Raw genomic sequence first — 23,253 nt, 5'->3', positions numbered from 1 at the left:
TGTGAATTACCTATTATTAAATTGAAATGGAATTCAAACCAAAACAAATTAAATTGTTGAATGAATAAACCTATGAATTACCTTCATTCTTCATTCTTCTTCACATTTTACACACCACACCAGATAACGAGAGGTCTAATATTTTCTCTAGTCTACAGTTGTCCAGTGGTTTGCTACTTAGACAAATATACCAGCGTCACCATGCGTACGGCACCCAAAGAACCATCAGACCACCACAGATGGGGCCCAGTAGGACTGATGCCTGATCTGGAGCTGCGGACTACCTGATAGGTTTATCGGGGCTCTAGCTAGAAAAGCATGAGTAGGAACGGGGTGGTTCTTTGTCAATAAGAGTCTGATACTCGCGTCTGAAGAAATCTGTGAATGATTTTCCCCCCTAAAAACATGAGCGTGAGCAAAAAAGAACAGTAACCCTCATTATAATAATTATTGAATGAAGAAAGTCAAGAAAAGTAAACGAACAACGAATTTTTATTAACAAAAAGAGATATCACTGTACCACCCTATGGTCGACTGTTAGAGACTGCCATTCACTATCAATTTGTGTAGAACAAATAAATAAAACTGTCTGGACGAACCTGCGACTATGTGCCCTAAAGGTATCTGTATTGTGCCAGGCTATTGTGCCTGGCGACTTATCGTTTGGTGTAAACCGGGCACATTGTCCGATCCAGCACAATAGAGTCCGATACGCTTCAAAAGTAAGGTCGTGTTTACAATGCATTGTCGGTTCTATTCCGTGTGACTTTCTTAATCACGGTTCGGTAAAAATGCCGGTGATTTTGACCTGTTACCTTGTACAAAGGAAAATATGTGTGATATTATGAGACGAATATTATCTTCGTTCCTTCTATTTTTAGATGAAAGGGTGTGGATCGATCTTATTCGTTATCCGAATGTAGGTTAAAGGTTTAACTTTATTTTAGAATCTGCATACCCTAAAATTAGAAATAATGAATTAATAACAACGGTCTCGTTGGCCGAGTGGTTGCAAGTACGATTCCCGGGTCGGGCGAAGTATAAATAGGCTATTTTCGGTTTTTCAAAAATTTCTCAGTAGTAGCAAGGAGTCTGGTTTGTCCAGTATATGGCAATAAGCTCGTCCTTTATTACATGGGACTTATAACATAAATCGTGAAAAGTGAGTGTACATTTTACAGTGGCATTACGTGCTTACCCCTACTGGTATAAAAGGCGTGACGATATAAAAAACAAATTATAACAATTTCTGTTCATCCGATATTCATATACAAATATCACCCAGCGTCAATTTGTCAGTCCTCATCGAGTCATGCTTTATTAATACATTGACACAATCATATCAAATTACCCACGTATTACATGACAGGCTCATTACCCCACCCTCCCGAATACGACACTACCATATGATCCCACACATAAATCATTCAGCATGCACGGAATTTTATTACAAGAGCCAAACTATTCGTCTGTACGTCCATTCCCAATGTCCACTCACGATAAATATTCAAAGAATTACATATCACGCATTTTATGTTCAGTAAGGAAACCATTCCTTAGGAAGGGGACACTTTACGACTCCTGTTTGCATGTTTAGCTCCCGGCTTGTTTATCCCGTCCGTATTTATTGTGTCAATAACTCAGGGTACGTGGCATCTGATCAGCATGGATCGGGTTAACGAAATGTTTCGTGGGAATGTGAAGATAAATAAGGGAATGAAAATAGTATGACCATTGTGTGCATAGCGTTTAGATTTAAGACTAACGGAAATTGTTTTGAACGTAGCGAAGTGAAAGCTGTTTTTGAAACTGCATTCGTAATGATGTACTGAGTTTTGTATTTGAGCTGCAAAACGAATGGCAGCCGGCTCAATCGGAGTCATACCAAGGCCTCACATATAAACTGACGTAAAACAACGCTGGCGTTATGATTCGTTGTGTGAGTGAGGTTACCGGAGACCCAATTATCTCCCTTCCCAATATCCGATTCTTCAACAACGCTTAAATTCCTAACCCCCAAAAGGCTGGCTACACAGTTGTAACGCCTCTGGTGTTTCGAGTGTTCATAGTCCATGGTCCATGTCAAGAGATTGCTTACCATCAGGTGATCCGTCAGCTCGTTTACCGGCTCATACCACAAAAAAAAAATATATTATAAATATTTTAATTTTACGTATTCTTAAACAATTTCAAAGTCTAATTCGTTTTATAATAGTTTTAATTAACTATGACGCACTTAGAACAATTGTTTAATTAGTTGTGATAAGAGTCTTTAAACTCTAAAATATACTACTACTACTACAATTACAAGTATTCAAATAAATCACTCAAAAATGATTTCACTTAATACTTCAAATAATACTACTAACACAATTATCCGACTAATCCTTTGTGTTCAGTTTCTAACTGACATCACAATCACAATTTCAACGAAGACGTAATTCCAAAATGTTGCCGCTTTGAGTCACACGAACTTTAACAAAATGAATTCTATTAAACTATATAGTATTTTGTATGATAAAGCTGGATTGTAAGGAGAATATGATTAAAGACGTGTTTCAGTTTTGATTGAACATGTTCTAATAATGAGCGCCGCGAGCGAGGGACGTGACTTAGCGACTTGTAACATTATACATGAGACAGAAGTTTCACTTCTATCTGTGAGAAGAGATGAGTTAAAAGTAGAAAGAACTAACATTAATATTATTCTTTAAAGTGGAAGGCAAATATAATTTGTCTTTCAATGTTTAATTTGACTGGGTAATACGGTGGCAATCGCAATCTGGGCAACCGGCTGCCGCGTAAATTGTAGCGGATTCGATTCCCGCACGGAGCAACTCTTTGTGTAATCTATAAATTGTTGTTTCGGGTCTAAATATCATGTGTATGTGAATTTGTATGTTTATAAACGCACCCACGACACAGGAGAAAATCCTAATGTGGGGTAACGCTTACGCTTCTTTTTACAAAACAAGGTTCAATATCTCTTAACCTTTGGAATTCATCTTTATAGTGAACTGTATGTTCACTCATACATGTCGTCGTATTGAAAATTATTGTAATGAAATATACCTAGTATCTTGTGAGCGTGTCTTTTGTGAGTCACAAAGCCTTGTTTTGTTTATCTTAAGAAAATCAGAGATTATCTGTAATGATCAGCAATAATCCGGTGCTTTATGTACCTCGTTAAAATATGTGACATCATTAGAATAGACCCTAAAGACATCAAGATAAAATACATTGAGCATCTGTTGAAATCAGAATTCTAATCATCTCTTTCCTTTGTTACAGATAAACCAGTAAATGATCTACAGAACCGTACCAAAACTACAAAATGGTCGACTTATAGCAGTCAGCGGCCGGAGACATTTACTCGGACGGTGGCGGTGGAAGCGGAAAGATGTTAGTTCTGATGATCATACACTTCATTACCCTGCCAGTGCTAACATCCAGACTCGTCAGAGGCGAAACAACGATGGACGAGAAACAACCGCAACCGCTCATCAGTTCCCGAGTAGTGAGGACCAAGTATGGTGATCTCAGAGGGTTCATAGTCACTCCAGAATCAAGGATCTTAGAACCTGTCGAAGTCTTCAGAGGAGTGCCTTATGCATCGCCTCCCGTAGGCTCTCTGAGATTCATGCCTCCAGTTTCCGGCGCGCAATGGTCAGGTGTCAAAATTGCCGAAGATTTTAGTCCAGTATGTCCTCAAGTTTTACCCGATATAAGAAATGAGACTGCGGTCTTGAAAAGAATATCTAAAGGACGTTTGGAGTATTTGAAAAGGATACTTCCATTTCTTACGAATCAGTCGGAAGATTGCTTATATTTGAATATTTACGCACCCGCCCAAGGTAAGTCCAGTTAATGTCTTTGTAGCTCTATTTTGTTATTCATCCAAAGAGTCTAGCAACGAATAAAAAGAGTGCTTACAAATCCGATTTGCGTCTCTGAACTTATTAACATTCAAATGGTTAAGGCTAAGAGACGCTGTGCATTGTAATGTTTCTTTTGTAAGGAAATTAACATGTAAATAAATACAAAGTCAGCGCTTCTTGACTGCTTCTTAGTTCACGAATGTATAAAATAAAAGCACGTTCTGTATTATACTTGTGCCCACAGAACTGTATACGTAATTGCATCGATTACAGTATCCGATTAGTATTGTAAGGAGCGTAACCCTAATTAATTAATTAATATTGCTGACATTTTGAGAGATTTTAGTTGCATCTTATATAAACGAAATTAGCGAGCGTACTTAACTTAATAAGAAATGCTATATCAAGATAATCATGACCTATTTTAAAGGAATGCCATCAAAAGGTCGTCACCAACACAGCTTCCAGTTTCTCATTCCTGATAAATGTATCCCCCTCCTTTGTTACGGTAAAGTGACAACAGGGATGTATAAACAAGGCATTTTAATCCAAATTTCGTCAGGCAAGCGTTACACTCGTAAAGTGAGGGTGGGCACAAAAACTTGATTTATAATTTCAGTTAAAATCTCCCCAAGCTCCAGTGAGCTAATTTTCAAAAAGACTTTTGTCCTTGTCTGGGGAGGTTCACATTCATTTTGGCAGTTGGCCGGACAGGGATATTTTTTGAATGGCTGCGGTTGGTATTAAAAATAAATGAAATGTCTTTTATTACGGAACCCACGGATGTGACTAATTGGAACGTGAATGGTGGTAATGATGTTGCGATTCTGCGTTGATTTTTGTGTCGCGTTGCAATAAAAAGGAATGCTGCAAAATCTCGGCCTGAAAATTATTTCAAATACTTACTTTGACAACAGAGAATACATTATGAGTCCCTAAAAATACTGTGGTGTAAAACTCCTTTTAAGAAGATATCTTTGATGAAATTAATACCTCAGCAGCAACTAACTAGAGTTTTTCAAGACTTGGCTTTGACTTTGTTAAGTACTGGTGTATCAAAAACCAAAAATCAGTAATGAAAAGTTATCTCTCTGCTCTGTTCTGAGCTGCACTTGCACCTTTATTCCCATTCGTACTACATGTCGGCATGTCGACATGCCCTGTAATAAATTGACACCTTCAAATCCTGCTTTAAAAATGGTCACTACCAGAACTTGTAACTAATTAGTGAGACTATTCCTTAATCCGGGCCACGCCAATAAAACGCTGTCAAACGCGAGCCGCATTAAAGGCACACACGGTTATGTCCAAAAAAAGCAGGAGTCTTGTTCTCGCTTATTACGAGGCAGCCGTATATTCCCTCCGCCTGGCCGTAGGTAGACGTCAGAGCCTTTTGTCACAAATGCGGTGGTGCGCCTCTGCGCATACGAAATACTTTTTCCACCTAGCTATGTTTTTTGGGCAGTACCCGAGTGTGAAGCTGGGAGCGATTAGCAAGACTTTCCTGAATTTGCTGTTTTTGTTTCGTAACGTTTTTGTGTTCATCCGTTGTTGAGTGTGGGAGCTAATGGGAAATAGAATGTGATGTTTTTGGATAGATATACCTACTACATTTAATTTCGTGTTTGCAAGTAAATGACTTTAAGAAAAGTAAATTTCACTTTTTATATTGCTAGTTATCTTACTCTTACCATAAAACGAGCCTTTACTTATTTTTCATTCAAAAGGTCAATGGGCGAATAGTATGGGCAAAAACCCATGGCGGACAGACATGAAATTGTCAGGATATATGAATAAATTTACCAATTCAGAACGTACGAAAAACTAACCTAGATATCATTTTATTAGACTCAAACTAGCATAGTAACCCTATCACCTACATTTCCCGCGACATAAATTTAATGTTTAATCCACCGCGAAATTTTCTCTCTGCATTGAAATTCAAATGATTCGTCGTCACGAAAATGCGATCCACTGGCAAGTTTTGCGCCAAACTCTGAACACGTACGAGGTTTTGGGATCCCACTCCGAAATAGTCTTCGGGGCTTTTTAATAACCGTAAATGACGCTCTGAGCTGCTCCCTAAAATTCTCCATGTACTTTTGTATAGCTAGAGGCATGGAATGAAATTGAAATGGATATTGTAGACTATTTGCACTGATAGTAGTGCGCTGTAGAGTATCACAAAGTGTTGGGACATTTGAATTAAAGTAGAAAAAGATGGTTCCAAAAATTCATTGGCTATGTCAAGCAAAGATTATTTATTATTCGTTTTTATTGTGTGCTTTGTTCTAATCTTGTCCCGATGATAAATGTTGTGGTCTTAGTGAGAGTGTACCAGAATGCTCTTGGAGACTTCTGACTCGATCTTAATTATAATTTACAGCATCGTTTGTCTGGGGGTCGTGAACTTGATTGATGGACTTGGGATTCTATATTAGGTCATCTAGAAGAGTGAAAAATAAAATTGGTTTTTGTAAGAATAGAATTGTTTTCGTGGACAATAGATATTTATGGTATGAAAACCATGACGTAATTACTGAAAACCAGATATGAAAGAAATGGTCCTCTTCAAGGCCAATCCTGGGAACAAAACAATGTTTTATAACACATAACAATATAATTTATGCTTCATCCTACTAAAGAATGAGGTTTTAGCACCAAAAATGAAATACTGGAAAGGCAACGATCATTTTAAGCATTTACATACTTCCCTCAGCGTTGTGCGTTCCGGAAAACTTCCGAATTACGTCGGATTCCGGTATTTGAGTCTAAACGGTATTACGGTATTCGTACCCGAAGCGTTCATAATTCCGGTACAGAATTTACACAGACCAAAGGACTAAAACGGCTGTGCAATTTGAATGTGCTAAATAAATTTTATCTCTAACTGTTCACACTTAGGTCCTAAATTGACTGCTGTGTGGAGTGACCATCCACAGAGGTTTAAATTAGGTTATCTACATTTGTGTACAATTACAATGTGCATAGCATTATTTGATAATGATACTCCCTGGCTTGACTTCAACCCTTGCCAGTTCTACCAAACATTATAGCATAGTGAAGCCAATTACGAATGGGTATTTTGTCCACTATTCCAGGTTATGTTTTGAGTGATTCCGTCGTGTAACTAAAACTTGGGATAAGTAGAATCGAAAGAACAAAAAGTTCTACAAAAATTGTTTTAATTATTATGTCTTTCGGCTTACCCACGTTATTATTTGAAAAGAAATTCAACTGCTCGTAGCTCATATTCATGAGCAGCATTCAACGACACAAGACGCGGCTACTGTCACGCTGCTACGTTTAGCCTTTGCTAAATTTTGTGTGACTCACGAAAGTAATAATATAAACAAATGTTTGTTAAAACTCAAAACAGTTAGAAACAAAAACTCCATCCAAAGTAACCTATGAAACCGAACAAATCTGATAATTCCAATATTTCACACAATGTAACCCAAACCCTATTACGTTGAAATAGAGTTAACATTTCCCAATCACTTCTCCACCATTGACTTTAAATGTTGAGCAATTCACTCGAATTGAAGCTTAATAAAGTATAACATTTGGAAAGAAACAAGGAAAACCATTGTATGTGTGACAGCATTCGATATCAAGATACATTTTGTCACGAAGCGACAGAAATTCCAAAAGAAAAACTGGATTTATGATCTGTGTGCTTGTATTTTCTAGATTAGCATGTGTTCTATCTGGTTATACAAAATTCTGTGTCAGAAAAGTTGAGATTGTATCGATGTAATGTCATGTATCTTGGTTGAGGAAAAACGTATAATAATAAATTCTTCGTAACTTGTTTACATACACTGATTCTTAAAGGAACGGAAGACGTACAAAATTGAAGTTTTTCCTGCATCAGTATGTAGCGGAATTTCATTCAATCAGAGATTCAATCTTTTAGTCTTAATATGATCTTAAGTAAGACCACGAGGCTGGGGGTTGTACCTTGAGTTTGGTGTGTGCGCAAAATTAATCTAGGTAGACAAAACATCATTTAGAACTTAGTAAAAGTGAATGTTCGTTTACGTGTACGACGATCTAGGCTAAGTTATTCAGAAGTTAATATATTGGCTACAGTGATTTGGAAAAAAAACCTTTCACTATTATTCACTAAAATTATAATGCCAAGCAAAATTGGAACTTCAGGACATAAAACAAAACTCCGCAAAAATGCCGTGAAGCAGAAAAACGTAACAACACTATACATCACTGTAAGTAGATCTCGTGCTTCATAAACCGCTAACACTATCGGTTATTCTCTGATGGATCGCTGTGGGGGCATAAATCAACTTTCACAGTATAAATCCATGACTCCACGCCGCTGTCAAATCAATTTTTTGTTACAAGCTCGTTGCTAGATTATCTTGTTATTCTATTTAGAGATTAGATTTAACTTAAGTGGTTGTTTTGTGTGATAAAATAGAAGGAATAAAACTTCGCTTACCTAGAAAATTCATGTTTATAGGTGTGAGTATCTTTGCAGAAGTGATGTGTAAAAAAAGCAACTGTCCGATCAACATTGTGATTTATTTTATCTTTGGTTTGTATTTGACGTCATAAATAAGAGGTTAAAGTTTAAACTAAAATAGACGTATAAAAAACATGTATGACATATACACAATATATAGCTTCTCTAAACAGCTATCATATCAAAACATTACCACACTTTATCTTTGACTGGAGACCTAAATTCACTCGGTATAGCCAAACAGAATCCCTAGAGGACAAACACGAATGTTGGTGGCGCTGCTATCGCTTTTGGGGATAAATATTTCTTTATTCATGATTTGAAGCTCACGTTTTTTTCATACTCCTCCCCAAAGACCTTTGTTTGATCTGGATCAGAAAGTTTATCTAGAATTTTGAATATCTTAACAAAACCTTTATACTGTTTTTATACAAAAGCTTAAATATACTTTTTTAAGAAAGATCCTGTAGATAAAAATATTGCCTTCTGTTATTTCGTAAATTCTTTGAATTTGAGACAGCTGTCAAGAGAGAATTCATATGAATTTTTCTTTATAAAATAAAAATTTGCTGAGAATTCTCCCTGCTGCTGGTTTAAACATTACTGGGGAACGGTACCACCTATTTTTGGAAGTAAAACTGAAAAGCAGAGTACAGAAAAAGTTCTAGATTGTTACTTAGAAGTAGGGAAAAAATGATCCTAAGTAAAATTTGTGAAAAAATCTTATTATAAGTTAAAACTATGATCAGAAAAATAACATACTTCCCATAGTTACATAACAGTCACATGAAATTGACAATAACCCGCAGACCTATCAGAGATTATTTTATATTTTTTCCTCACAAATAGTTTCGGAGATCACTCATATGGAATTTCCGCATCACCCACTTCTTAAAATTTACTCAACCTTTTTATAAAGAACTCGAACAAAAACCGTCAACAATATTAAATACCGACGTCAAACTCTATTCGATCCACAATTTTTTATTGGAAGCGCTTCTTATATCATCAAGTGTATAAAACACGATGGGAACAAGTAAATGGTGACCCAAATATGGATATATTGCTTCGGAATTCTCGATTTGATTTATACCCAGGAGTGGATTGACTTACAACACATCGATTTTGTGAATTGCATTACAATCGATGGGGAGGATATGATGTATCGTGGGAGAATGTTTCAATTTATTAGTGGTGATATTATTTGACGAGCCAATCATTTCCTGCTCTTCAAAATATACATGGCATCATTCAGTTATCAGTGGTTACACCTGACTTATTTTTAGCCAACTTAAACATAATTTAAACATACATAACATGCATGTTACAACGTCACATTACCAAAAAAAAATGGAGCATAATATTTCCTATAAAAAACAGGCTTATCGATAAATTTTACGTTTTCCTCGTTATTCAAAACCATAAGCGATTTTTCTGACATCGTTAGCGCTACGTGTTACAGGATGAGATCACACGAGCGTATGTCTATCCCTTTCTACCCTTATTACCGTGCAGATTTGCAAGATAGCCTCAATGTTCCCGGCCAGTGTTTATGAAAGTCCCAAGTATAATGGCCTAAGTAATAAACTGCTCGTATGCAGAATGACGTGGTAATTGTTCGTCCTTAAAGTAATTTGGGGTGGACACGTGCAAGACAGACGTGTTTGCTGATTTCCTCTGTAATTTTGGAAGTTGATGATATATGTGGCTTTGTGTGATAGCGTTGAGTAGATAAAGACTGACTCTTACAGTATAAGTTCCATTTTAACCATGTCTTTTTCTGTCAATTCTTTTAAAAGCATAGATCACAAAAGTCGTCCATGCGAAATATGGTTTGTAACTTTCGTTTGTGATAACTCTCTAATAATCCATGCAAAGACTTTTTTAAAAGTACAAACTTTTGGTTAGAGGCATTTCGACAAAGATTCATGTCTCTCGCTTCAAATTCAATTATAAACTCTTGTATTTTTTCAAATATAACCAATAAAAACTAGCAGGCAAGCTCCCAACTCCAGTCTTGCACCACACATCTAACTTCCAACAAAAACTTGATTTATCCTTTTCTTCCCGATCCATCATGGCTGAGATAAGACGAAGTGGGGGATGCCGGGAGGACGGGCGAGATATCTCGAACCTTTACTGAAAATTCCCGTCGAATCCGATAGACAGCTATCCTTTTTTTGTTTCCATCCAACAATCTGAATGGAAAGATGCGAGATAGCGAGTGTTCGGTATTGTTCAAATTGTTTGAATTTTTATGTGGAAAAAATGTTTTTTCTTCCTTTTGTAGGAAGGACAAAGCTTTTTAACAGTCTCGGCAATTTATGTCCGTTCCATTCAATCAAAAGATGGACTTCCCCTTAATCAATATGACGATCAGTTTTTGAAAACCTTTGTGAAGTCAAAAGATATGGAAGTTTTTAATAAAAACGACACTTCTAGTCTATTATGGCTTTTAACGTTAATCAAATCCTACTCTATAAAACTCGTTTCGATATAAATTTAATTATTTGTCAAAGTATTTCCTAATGCAGAAGTATTTCACATCGATGTGGACTACTACAGTCTCTGATTAAATATCACGTGCCATTGAAAACCAGTCCTTATCACGTCTGCATAAAACCGTAGTCGTCTTCATTCCACTCGATTGAAAAGTGACAAAAGAACTTGAAAATAAAGAAAAAACGAATAAGGTCATCCGAGGAAAAATAGGCTAACTAGGTTAGGGATTCTTTCTCTACACCCTGTGTGGGAGCTCTTAAATCTTCTATACGTACTTATGGTTTTAGCAAGCGTACGCTATCGACCTTTTAAAAGTAAAGTAGGTACCAACGTTTTCTCGCATTTTTATCTTTGTGGGGGTGAGCTGAACGCCAAATTTTAACACTAAGTGTGTTGGCAGCATTCCAAGGTACAGGCAAGCAGTAAGTAATATGTTGGGTTAAAAGGTCACAATTTTGCATAAGTAGTGACAGGTTGGTACATTATCGTTGTTCGGGATTTATAGTAATGATTCATTTGCGTCTGGTTCGCGTTTATCATATTCTAGATACGGATGAGCGATTAATTCTGGGTCTATTGTTGTCTATTTTTGTATTGCGGTATGGATTGGCGTTGGGATTATAATTACTCCTTTTTAAATCATGTATAATGAATAACTTCGTATACTATTTTCTTTCTGATTACTTTAGGTTTCTTCTAGTTAAAGACACGCTCTTTCATTCTATTTTGTTAGTTGTCATCTCATTATTCTGGATTTTAAATCGACTTCAAAGAGGTTCTCTGTTTGACCTGTATGTATGTATATTTGCACGCGTTTATGTTGCGATTTTGAAGCGGTTTTCAGCATTGTTTTTTCAGACTCAGGAACTTTTTGTACATATATGAACCGACTTAATAAATGCACTTTAACAGGTGTGTTATAGTCGGTCTTTTAAAATTAATTTTATTAATGTATTGTTATCTTAATGTAATCATATTCAGTCTTCATTTAACTCCATACCTTCTTTGACTGACTTTAGTTTAACTCTAAAGAATCATATTGATATCAATTTTAACTAAAAATTGCATCCACTGCCTTCTTCACTACCCTAGCCTTGGCATAAAAATAATATTATTTTTAAGTTGGTATTCAGCACTTCAATGGGGACACCATCCATTACCATCGTGAAAGCTATCATCACTACATTTATTGGTTTCTAGACGCTCATAAAAATAACGTATAGGTATAACATATATTGTCTGTCTTCTTGTGGATGTATTAGTTCGGTTACGACCCCTCTATATTGCCCTCCTCGACAAGTTCGGTGATTATCTGTTATCGTTCTTTCTATATTATTGATTAAATACTATATTTTGTTCTCAAGGCTCTTGTTTTGGTATTTATTAATATGTATCCGAGGACTATCTTTGTTTCGGTTATTGGTTTTGTTAATATATTTGCAAATTTGGTTAGCACTTAGTGGTACTAAATTTAGACCGATACGAAATATAAATAAAGGCCTCGTTATTCCAATGGTATTGACTAAGGTAAAGTATCTTGAACTCGAGTCTCGGATTGATTAAAATTTAACATTACTATCGTACTTCTTCTTTCTTATTTTATACATACATACATAACCTCATGCCTGTCTCCGATTGGGGTAAGCAGAGACAATAGGCCGCCAATTGCTATGAATCTTACTTATACATACCTCTTTCCCTTCATCAACAGTCATCAGTATTTTCATGCATGCTCGTCGTTTAAGGGTACTTTTAATTTGGCCCTTCTTTAATATATCTGTCAATCTGGTCTCTGTGTGTTACTTTATAATCTGCTCATTACGAATTATGATCCATAGACTCCTCTAACCTATGTAATTTTTCCAGCAGGTGTAAGAGACGCAGTGGCCCGCTATCCAGTGCTGGTGTTCGTGCACGGAGAGAGCTACGAGTGGAGTTCTGGCAACCCATACGACGGCACAGTTCTGGCGTCACACGCTGGGCTGGTTGTCGTCACTATCAACTATAGACTCGGAATCTTAGGTGAGGATTGTTGAACTGAACTTTCTAATTGTATCTAGTTTAGCGTTTGGTTGTGGAGAACGTGGCAGTTCATTCCGTATGAAAAGGTGGCTTTCTACCGACTCCAGTTAAAAAGAAAACTTATATGGTTGATTCAACCTGAGAAAGTCATAAAGGCAGAACTTTAGATTTTTTATCTACTATTCTAATACCATATAATAGACTGCCGCGTTAGTCGAGTGGTCGCAAAGGGTCTCAGATTCGATTCCCGGTTCGAGAAAAGTGTATTTTCGGTTATTTGAAAATTTCACAGTAGTAGGACGGCGATCATAGGCTATCCCCTATTACATGGGACTTATAACACAAATGGTAAAAAGTGGGTGTACACTCTTCATTCTTCATCTGATATCAAGACTAACGGTATTTCCCACTCAGGAAGTTATACCTCAGAAATGACTCAGTACGGCTGTAAGTTATCCACCGGCTTAAGCGGTAGAAATAGTCCACCGATTTGGAATATCGATTTACAAATTATTATATCTGTATTTAATTAGAAACTTTCCGGCAACCTTGGATGAATTATTAATTTTCAATCTGAATTGACATTTGAAGTTGTTATAAGGAAAATGTTTTTTTTTTCTTGATATACAAAATGTTTTGTTGAGAGGTTTCTATCCTTTGTATGGACACGTGGACTCGAAGGTTGTCACTATTAAGTGCAGGTTTTGGGGCAAGTGAAATGTTTGAATAATAAGTAGGGTAAAGAGGCTCTCTATGGTAAGTTAAGGGTTGGGTTTGGGTCCAGCAGTGGGACACTCGTGCCCTCTTATGCTGACCATCGATTAAGACACGAGTACTCAGTTGCTAACTCTAAAGTTTTCTAGATTTACGATGTTGGAATATATTATTATAATTCGGGACATATTCGAAATAAAAAATAGCCGAAATAAATTATAGGTGTGAATTAAACAAATAGTCAGATGCACAGTCGATATATTTCATAAAAACCAAAGAAGATCATATATTATAGTTTCTCCCCTTATAAGTGGCCAGCTTAACAGTACAGATAATATATATGTAACATTATGTTAATCTGCTGAAAGAATATAAACATTCAAATTCAAACACGTCAAAAATATCTACTTTCAAAATATATTTCTTGCAATGCATGAAATTATACCGATTTCACGACTAAAGAGAAGGCGTCGGCTCCGTTAATTAAAGTCTTGAAGAAGATTGTCACAACAAAGCCGGCCACTGCCGAAGCTTTGCCGAAACTCTGAGCTCCGTAGCAATGCTAATTGCATACCAATTTTGCTTAAAGATACTTCAAAGTATTATCCTAGTTATGATGTTGTTCATTTGCCACAATGAATGTAAATTTTTATAAGTTAATACTATTCTATAATCACAACTTAATCATTACATAATATATTAAAACTACCTTTTTTAAGCATTGCCCCACACTAGGTTTAGTTCCTGTGTCGTGGGTGCGTTTACAAACATACAAGTTCACATACACATGACACCCAGACCCCAAACAACAATTTGTGGATCACACAAAAAATTACTCCGTGCGGGAATCGAATCCGCTCTACACTGCACGACGGCCAACCCAGTAACCGCGCTAGCCGTGCAGTCGTTTAGCTCTAATGTTAATGTCAACTTAAAGTCAATTACGTATGACTGTTACAAAATATAAGCATACGTTTTTCCATTGGTAATTTGAGAATATCAATCACGTGTTCGACAGTCGAATCTTACGGTTTTCGAATAAAAATACTACAACAGATTTCATAACAAACATTCAAAAAAACCAACGTGAACAAAACGTAATATAATAATATAGTCAAACAGTGACATACCGTTTCGACATAACGTATGTACCTATTTAACCGTAAAATATCCACACATTTACATTAGCTACTTAAGAAAACAAGACTTTGCCAAAGACCTTTCTATTCACGAAATCATTGTCTCAAAAAGATTATATTCCATTTTACAAGACAATCCGAGTTTATTTCTACATTATTCTGAGTTTATACGCAAGTGAACTGTCATGGCGGACAAACTGATGATAAGACTGGCTGTTAAAAGGATATTGCTGATAAATACAGACAATAACCCACCACAGTTGGATTTCTCTTTGTACTTTAGCTCTGATGTTAATGTCTTTGGTAGTTTAGACCGTAGCATTCATTTTAGGGTTGATTTTTATGATGTTACTGTTAAGGAAATGATACAAATTGCGTGTTTGTGCATTGAGCTGATGGTTATAAGCGCAAGTACAAATTCTAAGTATAATATTAGTACAAATTCAAAAAACTCATTAATACTTTACGCATCACGGATTACATCGAAGTCATACTAGTAGTAGTAATATTTTTGTTTTTATGATTCCATTGAGCCGCCAGTCCATAATTCTTAGACAAACACAATTTTCAAAACAAATTTGAGAATTGATTTCAATCACTACTATTCACACACATTGCATGACAAACAAATTCTTTGTGTACTTTTCCATACATTTTCATTTGTGCATATCACTAAGGTCAATAACCGAATCAAACTATACGGTCGTTGAACTAAACACATTTTTGACACAATGCAATTTAGCCTTCATGGAAGTTACATTAAAGTCTTTATTTAAACACATTGCTGTGTAGCATGCAAACAGGTGCTTGCGAGCGTAAGTAATTAAAAGTTTTGATTTGATATGATTTTTTATTGTGAAAATTTTGCTGAATGTATGAAGTTGGTACGAAAAGTCGTTTGCGGTGAAATGAATGAGTGTAAACTTTGGTATTATGACTTGTAATATTCTTGACGTAGTGTTAGTAAAAACTTTCAAGTGTTCTTTTGTTTGGTGGTCAAAATGATTTTTCTTTTTTTTTGTTTGTTTTCTGTTAACAAATCGTTTGAGTTGGTTTATTTAGTTTTATTGTGAAGTTAAACAGAATAAATGTAGTAGTGGTATAATAACTCGATTAATAAGTATGTAACTTACAAAAAACAAAGTATAGGTATTATGTTTTATCGAAAAGAAACTCAGAATGCGTCGAAGCGCAATTACAAAATCAAATCGTTTTATGAAAATAAATAATATAATTAGAAATGAATTATGTTTAAATAAATAATTAAATGTAGGTAAACATAGGTATACACAATTTCCATTGAAGCTTTTCATAGAAATTTAATGAAATTTTCTTTTAATTATCCCAGTGGACCCTTTTAATTGAATAAACACCTCGTTAATTTAGTTTGGATAATATTTATAATAAAATTGTGGGAGAAAATTAAGTCTAGACTTAAATATAGCATTAACATAATATTGCTTTATTTATATTAGATGAACAATATTTTAACACTGAGATGATAATTGAGATGTTGATTTTATAATTACTTGTTATAATAATTATAAATAATATGTTATATTAATTATGACTTGTATAAAAGATAGACATACTAAATTAATTAAAATATCGATTTAGCATAGCTACATAGCACATCTTTGGTGGAGAAACACCCTAAAAGCTACTCTTTTTACAACGCTAAATGCATCTATCTCACTCTTCAGCTAAAAGGATTTTCAAAATGTTTTCTCGCAAGATTTAAACGAAGTCAGCGCCCCCTACCATGCTTTTGTAGCAGCACAAAAAGGGGGAACTTGTCACATTGTTGCCAAGTTTTACATTTTATACCGAAATAACTTGGAAGGGGTTTCTACGTAAAGCGAGTAAAGAATAAGTTAAAAGTTTACATACTTAAGTACATATTGCAAATTTATTTTAATTAAAAATACTAAATAAGCATAGCATAACGTAAGACTTAAAAACTTTGCCTTTAGTTTCCCGGTTTTGTGGACAAAGGTCCAAATACTCAATAACATAACAATACTACTTACCTACTTGTAATTAAGCTCAGTATAATAAATAGGCTTACCACGTGCAATTAATGCGATTCAAAAATATATATAGTTTGCCTAGCGGGTTACCGGGACTTAGGCTCGGAAAGCAGGAATAGGAACTTGGTGGTTTTTAGTCAGTAAGAGTCTGATAATCTGTCTGATTGTACCCACTCAAAAAAAGGAGGAAGTACATTTAAAATAAATGCATCATCAAGGCTATTTCAAAGGATTTAATTAAGATCAGATATAATTATAACTTCTAAATCAAAGGAAACTACCAGAAATCCATAACCAGACTATGAGACTACCTACAGCACATTGAAATTCGTATCAAACTAATATCAGAAGTTCTCGCTCGACGAATTTGGATGATTGGATACGTACTCGTGAATGGCTGGAAACTTTTTTGAACAAAGCCTTTGTTGAGGGTTTGCGAAACGGTTTGACAGAACGTAGGTGTTTTCCAACTTCACCTGTGACATTTTACAACAATACCTACACTGCTCGCAGACGGAACGCCCACGACTCGAGCATTGTGGAACCCGGAGCCTACAATTTCAAGAATTTCTTAAGTTTCGTACCAAGGGACCGCTTATAAACCCGTTCATATTACCATTTGGATTAGCTCGCACTTCAAAGAATTCAAACTATGCAGATTACTCGGCTAAATAATTAAATTTTATAAACCCTTATTTTATTTGAGACCCTCAAAGTCGTTCGTACTTATGAAGTTTCATATATAATTCTCTTCAAGATGTGATTTGAATTACGAATTTTGACAAAGAAAGTTGCCTGTTTTAGCCTTTATTTGACACTAACGGCTCAGTAAATTGTGTGTTATACCATTACTTAATATAAATAGTTACAAAACAAACTAATACCGAAACTATAATAATACCTGCCAACAATTATTTCTAAACTCATCAATATTCAATGTTATTCAAAATTAGGCAAATTTTAACCCCAACACAATGGGCCCCGTGGCCAATATCTATTTTAAGTCTATAAACGCTAACATAATTGTTTGCGTTTAACTCAGACGTTATGGTTATCGTTGCTTCGTAGATTTTATGGCGCAAACGTAATAAACAAGACGCAAGTTCACTTTAGTGTTGCAGACTAGAAAGTTTTCGATTTCGGTTCAATAAAGTTGAAATGTTTATTGGGAATATTACGGATTTATGAGTTGTAAATAAAGTTTTCGTTATTGTCTTCGCGATTTTTCCTTACAAATTTTATATTTATATGAAAAGTTTTATCGAATCAGTTCTTAAAGGGGTTGTCATTTGACAAATACTCTTATTTGACTATAATACCTATATTTATTAGCGTCAGAACAAATTGAACCTTACATTCATAATAATAAATTACATAGTAACTACAATATGACGTGTTTGTCAGAATTGAGACCGTTTACTAATGTTTGCCGGCACAACAGTAAAAGTTCATGATTCATTGCGTGAATCAACATATCCGATTCATTGTAGAAAAATGTAGCAATAATACAATGTGCTACAAAAACAGAAACAACACGCGTTCGCGTGTCGCGGCTCTATCGTGACAAATGATCCTCCATCGGATTCCAAAGCGAGGCGAGGCGAAGTGAATGCGATTGCTTTGGTCGCTTTCCAGCTTGTCATTCTGGACTTCCAAGCTAGGCAAACGTGAGTTACTTTAAAAGTGAAATAGTCATTGAACTATCCACTTGGCCTTCTTTTTAGCGGTTTGTTAACTGCAGCTTTGAATTAACTTAAGTGTGGGCAAGTCATGCTTCGGCACTGTTGCGCCAGTTCGACCAGAGTGATGCCACAGCCTCATAGAAAAAACCATCCCCGATTCCCCAACAACCCCAAAATTCCTAAACCCCAAAATACCGGCAACATACTTGTGACGCCTCCGGGGTTTCGGGCGTCCATGGACGGCGGCGATTGCTTACCATTATCCGTGATCCGTGGTATAGGTGATCCGTCTGCTCGTTTACCGGCTTATAGTATAAAAAATACCTACATTTACTACAGTTGGTCTCCTTAGTGAAGCCTATTGGAAAGTAACCAAATATGCCTGATTGCTCAGTCAAGTCAAGTGATGAATGCCCATTAACTTAGCCTTAAAGTCAAGTTTAAGACAACAATTGAAGTAAACGATATTCTTCGTTCTTACTTACCTGTTGTCACCGAGACCTTTTAGCATAACGTGACCTTGAACTGTTATCAAAATTGACTTTAATATCTTCAAAACGATCCCTATTTATAGAACTAAACCAAATTCAAATACCTTAATACTATAAATACCACTGCAAGAAACAAGTCAAGCATAGTCAAGACTCCACAGAAATATAAGAACATTTTATAGACTCGAGTAGACAGACAGACGGATCGATAAACTCTAAATGAACTCATTTATTTCAATAAATACTTGAACGTCACAAAATGTTTGTTGTCCAAGTGCTTAAACAAAGACTAATAATTCTGGAAGCGAGTAATTACTTGCCAGTTTTGTACCGTCCCGTCTGTCGGACACTTCCACTAGTTTCTTACTCCTTTTGTCTTCAACTTAGAATTGGACTTAATTGTTATGTTTACTATACTCGAAGGTTTGCTAGGGTTGAATAGTTTGTACCGGTTATTTATGACGTCATTGTCTGATTATACGCCTACCCTAATCCGTCATGGAAATAAATATACGAGTTAGATATATCATCTGCAACGTCACGCCTTTTATCACTGAAGGGGTAGGCAGAGGCAAGACGTAACGGCGCTATATAATGTACACTCACTTTTCAAAATTCGTGTTATAAGTCCCACGTAATAGGGGTGAGCCTATTGCCATATACTGAGCAAAATTGCAGACTCCGTGCTACTACCGCAAATTTTAGAAAAACTGAAAAGAGCCCAGTATTACTTTGCCCGACTCGGGAATCGAACCCGAGACCCCTTGTCCGGCAGTCGCACTTGCGACCACTCGACCAACGAGGCAATGTGAAGAAGTGTAATTTGAATAGTGTATAAAATTCATTTTAATCTGTAACGAAAGACCGAAGATAATCTGAAGTAACTTAATAAGATAAAACTGCTTTCTTATTTACATTTACAAAGCTAAAAGGAAAAATAATATTCTGCGTCAAATGTAACTAAGTTACGCAATAAAAGTTTAACAAAAGCATCTCAAATGTTTCCTCGTCGTGTTAAGATTTCTACCCTCGTTAAATGCCAAACAAAATAACGACTACCCACATTTTAATTAAAGAAACAAATTCTTTTAGGTAATTAATTATTCATTCTTATATTTCTGTAAACACAGAAAATTAATGAAAATGTTTTCTTTTTGCTCGAGTTTGGATGAAAGATTTCGCCATTTTAATGTTATGACTTTATTTTAAGACGAATGAATCAATTTTCTTTTCTCCGTGAAAATTTTCCACGATTTTCATTTGATTGAACCCCGCGCATTATTAACGTTTTAAATTAATTCGTTAGCTTGTTGCTTTCAAAGTGATGGGCAACAACAGAACGGATTTTTTAATTTTTATATTCATGAAAATGGCAGATTGAAAATTCAGCTTATATGATACATTTATATCCACAGAAATCCAATTTCTATTTGAGGCAACACTCTCGCAAAATAACATATTTTAATAATAAAAAAAATGTGTACGTATTTTGAAATGCTATGAAAAAATGTATGATGAGGTTAAATTTAATCAATTTGGATTGACGATAGCGTACTGAAAAACTTGTAGGCAAAAGATTTTTTAGTATAAAATATTTCGCAAACATTATTTTGTCATTGGAACATGAATAAACTCTCAAATATTGATGTACACAAACAAGTATAGAATTACACTAAATATTTTATTTTTAACAAATATTATTAACACACTTCAAAAAGGAATACAATTTGTTTTATCAATGGTTTTCTCTTTAGTAAAAAACGTGTATGTTCAGTAAATATTTCAGTAAATTTGTCAGCATTTCGTTATGTTAATTTGCAGAAAATTTTATACATTTATGTCTGTCATTCTAATTTTAGAACTGAAACAAAATTTTTAATTTTGTCGCAAGTTCGACTGCCGCGCAAAAGGACAGATTCTCGGGCCTGTCAAGCATTCAAGGGCTTTTTTCGGCTTTTCGAAACTTTCTCAGTATTATAGCACGAAGTCTGAGATTCTGTTCAGTATATAGAAGTAGGCTCAACCTCCATTACATCCCACTTATCACACAAATTGTGAAAAATGGGTTTACATTGTACAGTGGCATTACGTGCCCTAATGTGCACCTCTGCCTACCCCTTCAGGGATAAAAGACGTGACAACGATGATACAAATGTTGAGAGCTACATTGAAGTCAAAACACAATACTCTTAACTTAACTTTTCAAACACAACTAAGAACTTTACTTCCATTTAACATAAAGTACATAATTATATGAATTACTAGCTACTTCCGCGCGGTTTCACCCGCTCTGCTCGGTTTCTATTGGTTATAGCGTGATGTTTTATAGCCTATAGCCTTCCTCGATAAATGCACTATCCAACACTAAAAGAAATATTCAAATCGGACCAGTAGTTCTGGGGATTAGTGTGTTCAAACAAACAAAAAAACTCTTCAGCTTTATAATATAAAGTATAAAGATTGATATAATTTTTATATTTTTGTTCTCAGGTTTCCTCAATCCTCGATCGGATGAGTTCCCTCGTTCTCCTGCTAATTACGGGCTCATGGATCAAATAGCTGCTCTGCACTGGATCAAAGAGAACGTGGCAGTGTTTGGGGGAGACCCTACGAACGTGACTTTGATGGGACATGGCACTGGAGCCGCGTGTGTTCACTTCTTACTGACTTCTTTGGCTGTGCCTGAAGGTGAGTTTTATATTTTAAAGACTGTATTACTTTATTGTCCTTTAGGTATCTCTTTCGATCTCTTTGTTTGAATACTGGTGTTACAACAACTCACATAATTGTACCCACGAAACAATGTAACAAAAATTTGTATTGTGAACCTGATTAAAAAGGGTAACCTATGAAGTTTCTTGCTAGTCCTTCGCCGTAGGAATCTACCCTTTGGAACGAGCAAATATAGCTTCACTAGAGGACTGACCAAAAGACAGATATTTGTTTTGACGTTCTAATGTGCTTTTCAGGTCTTTTTGAAATAAATAATTTTGACTTTGACTGTTAAAGTGTTTGTACTTAATTGAGATGTTTTTAAAAGTTCTTATATATTTCAAGGCGTTTAGTGATTCGGGTTTTAATGTAATAACAGCATGAAGTATATGTATGGTCGATCTATGATAAATTTATGCGTATTTACTTAGATATGGAAGTAACATATTGATACTTTTAAATTGAACATATTCTGTTCAAAGGAGTATGTACGAGCTGTTTCGTCAGAAATATCCTAAATTAAAAACGAATTAACAAGCTCTACAAAATAAATTCAGGCGAGAAAATCCGAATTTTTCGTCCCCATTTTACCAGTACACACAAAGTTCGTAGCGAAAACGACTCTTACGTAAATGCTGCGTAAGATGTTTGGCACTACCGTGCAGTGTGCACATGTCCTTATCTCAACAAACGTTACGTTAACTAGGTCGTTTTAAAGTTAAATCTGTTGTGCACTATACTGTAACCTGTCCGTGTTTCTGTTTAGTGAATAAGTTGATATGAGAAGGCGTTTGTCTTACTTCAGTACTTAGAATCAGTGTGATGTAGGTAGGTGTGTATGATGTGATAGTTGCCACAAAGAACTGCTTGGATGGTCAAGAGGACAATCATGACAGTAGCCGAGTAATGCGACTCATTACCTCAGTCGAGCGTGTAAGGCATAATATTTTTCTAGATTACGGTATCTAGCTTAATGCTCGGTGAATTAAAGTGTGATAATCTCAGTGATGCTCCATACTTGAATGCACGGTTAGTGCGGTGGCTAGGTAATCGAATAACATGCGACATTGTATCGGGTTCGATTCCCACACCGGGCAATTCCTTGTTTGATCCACATGTTTGGGTGTGAAGTTCACAGAACTTGTGGATTTGCAAACGCATCCACGACATAGGATAAAATACTAGCGTGGGACAGCATTTAAAAAAGAGAACAATTGCTTAGTTATCACGTTTTCAATAATAACTCTAACATATTATCTAATATCTATCTAACATATTATTATTATTATTATTTTCAGTTTCTTTTACTAAGCTCGGCTACTTAAGTGCCGGATTTGAGGACTAGTACGGGCCGAAGCCAAGTGCTAGTCCACGGGGTGGGCTTAATTTTGAGACTGGGTGTACATGTCGTGGTCTGTATCGTTTAGGAACTTCCTAACAATACGACATGTATTTAAAATGGCAGCTTTCTGGAGACTGTGGTATATATAAGAAGGAAGGGCAAGTGATTGTATGGACTGATGAAGTTGTCTCGGAATTACACCTGTTGTAGATAGAACTATGGGGATTATGGTGACACTGTTGAGTCGCCACATCC

At 35.7% G+C, this 23,253-nt stretch overlaps 1 protein-coding gene across 3 annotated transcripts in view; it reads left to right on the top strand.

The window, feature by feature from the left end:
* Positions 1-23,253, top strand: part of LOC118262827 (neuroligin-4, X-linked) — a 107,272-nt gene that overhangs the window by 51,201 nt on the left and 32,818 nt on the right. For 2 of the 3 annotated variants that reach the window (XM_035574446.2, XM_035574443.2), the window contains exons 2-4: positions 3,292-3,854; positions 12,733-12,888; positions 21,435-21,632. In XM_035574446.2, coding sequence (XP_035430339.1) covers positions 3,401-3,854; positions 12,733-12,888; positions 21,435-21,632 — 808 coding nt within the window. In that variant the 5' untranslated portion in view covers positions 3,292-3,400. The remainder of the gene's footprint in view (positions 1-3,291; positions 3,855-12,732; positions 12,889-21,434; positions 21,633-23,253) is intronic. The other variant, XM_035574444.2, reaches the window with a different exon arrangement.

Source organism: Spodoptera frugiperda, chromosome 12 (genome assembly GCF_023101765.2).
Source record: "Spodoptera frugiperda isolate SF20-4 chromosome 12, AGI-APGP_CSIRO_Sfru_2.0, whole genome shotgun sequence".
In the NCBI taxonomy this organism is placed as follows: Eukaryota; Metazoa; Arthropoda; class Insecta; order Lepidoptera; family Noctuidae; genus Spodoptera; species Spodoptera frugiperda.
This window is presented reverse-complemented; position numbering and strand designations above follow the sequence as displayed.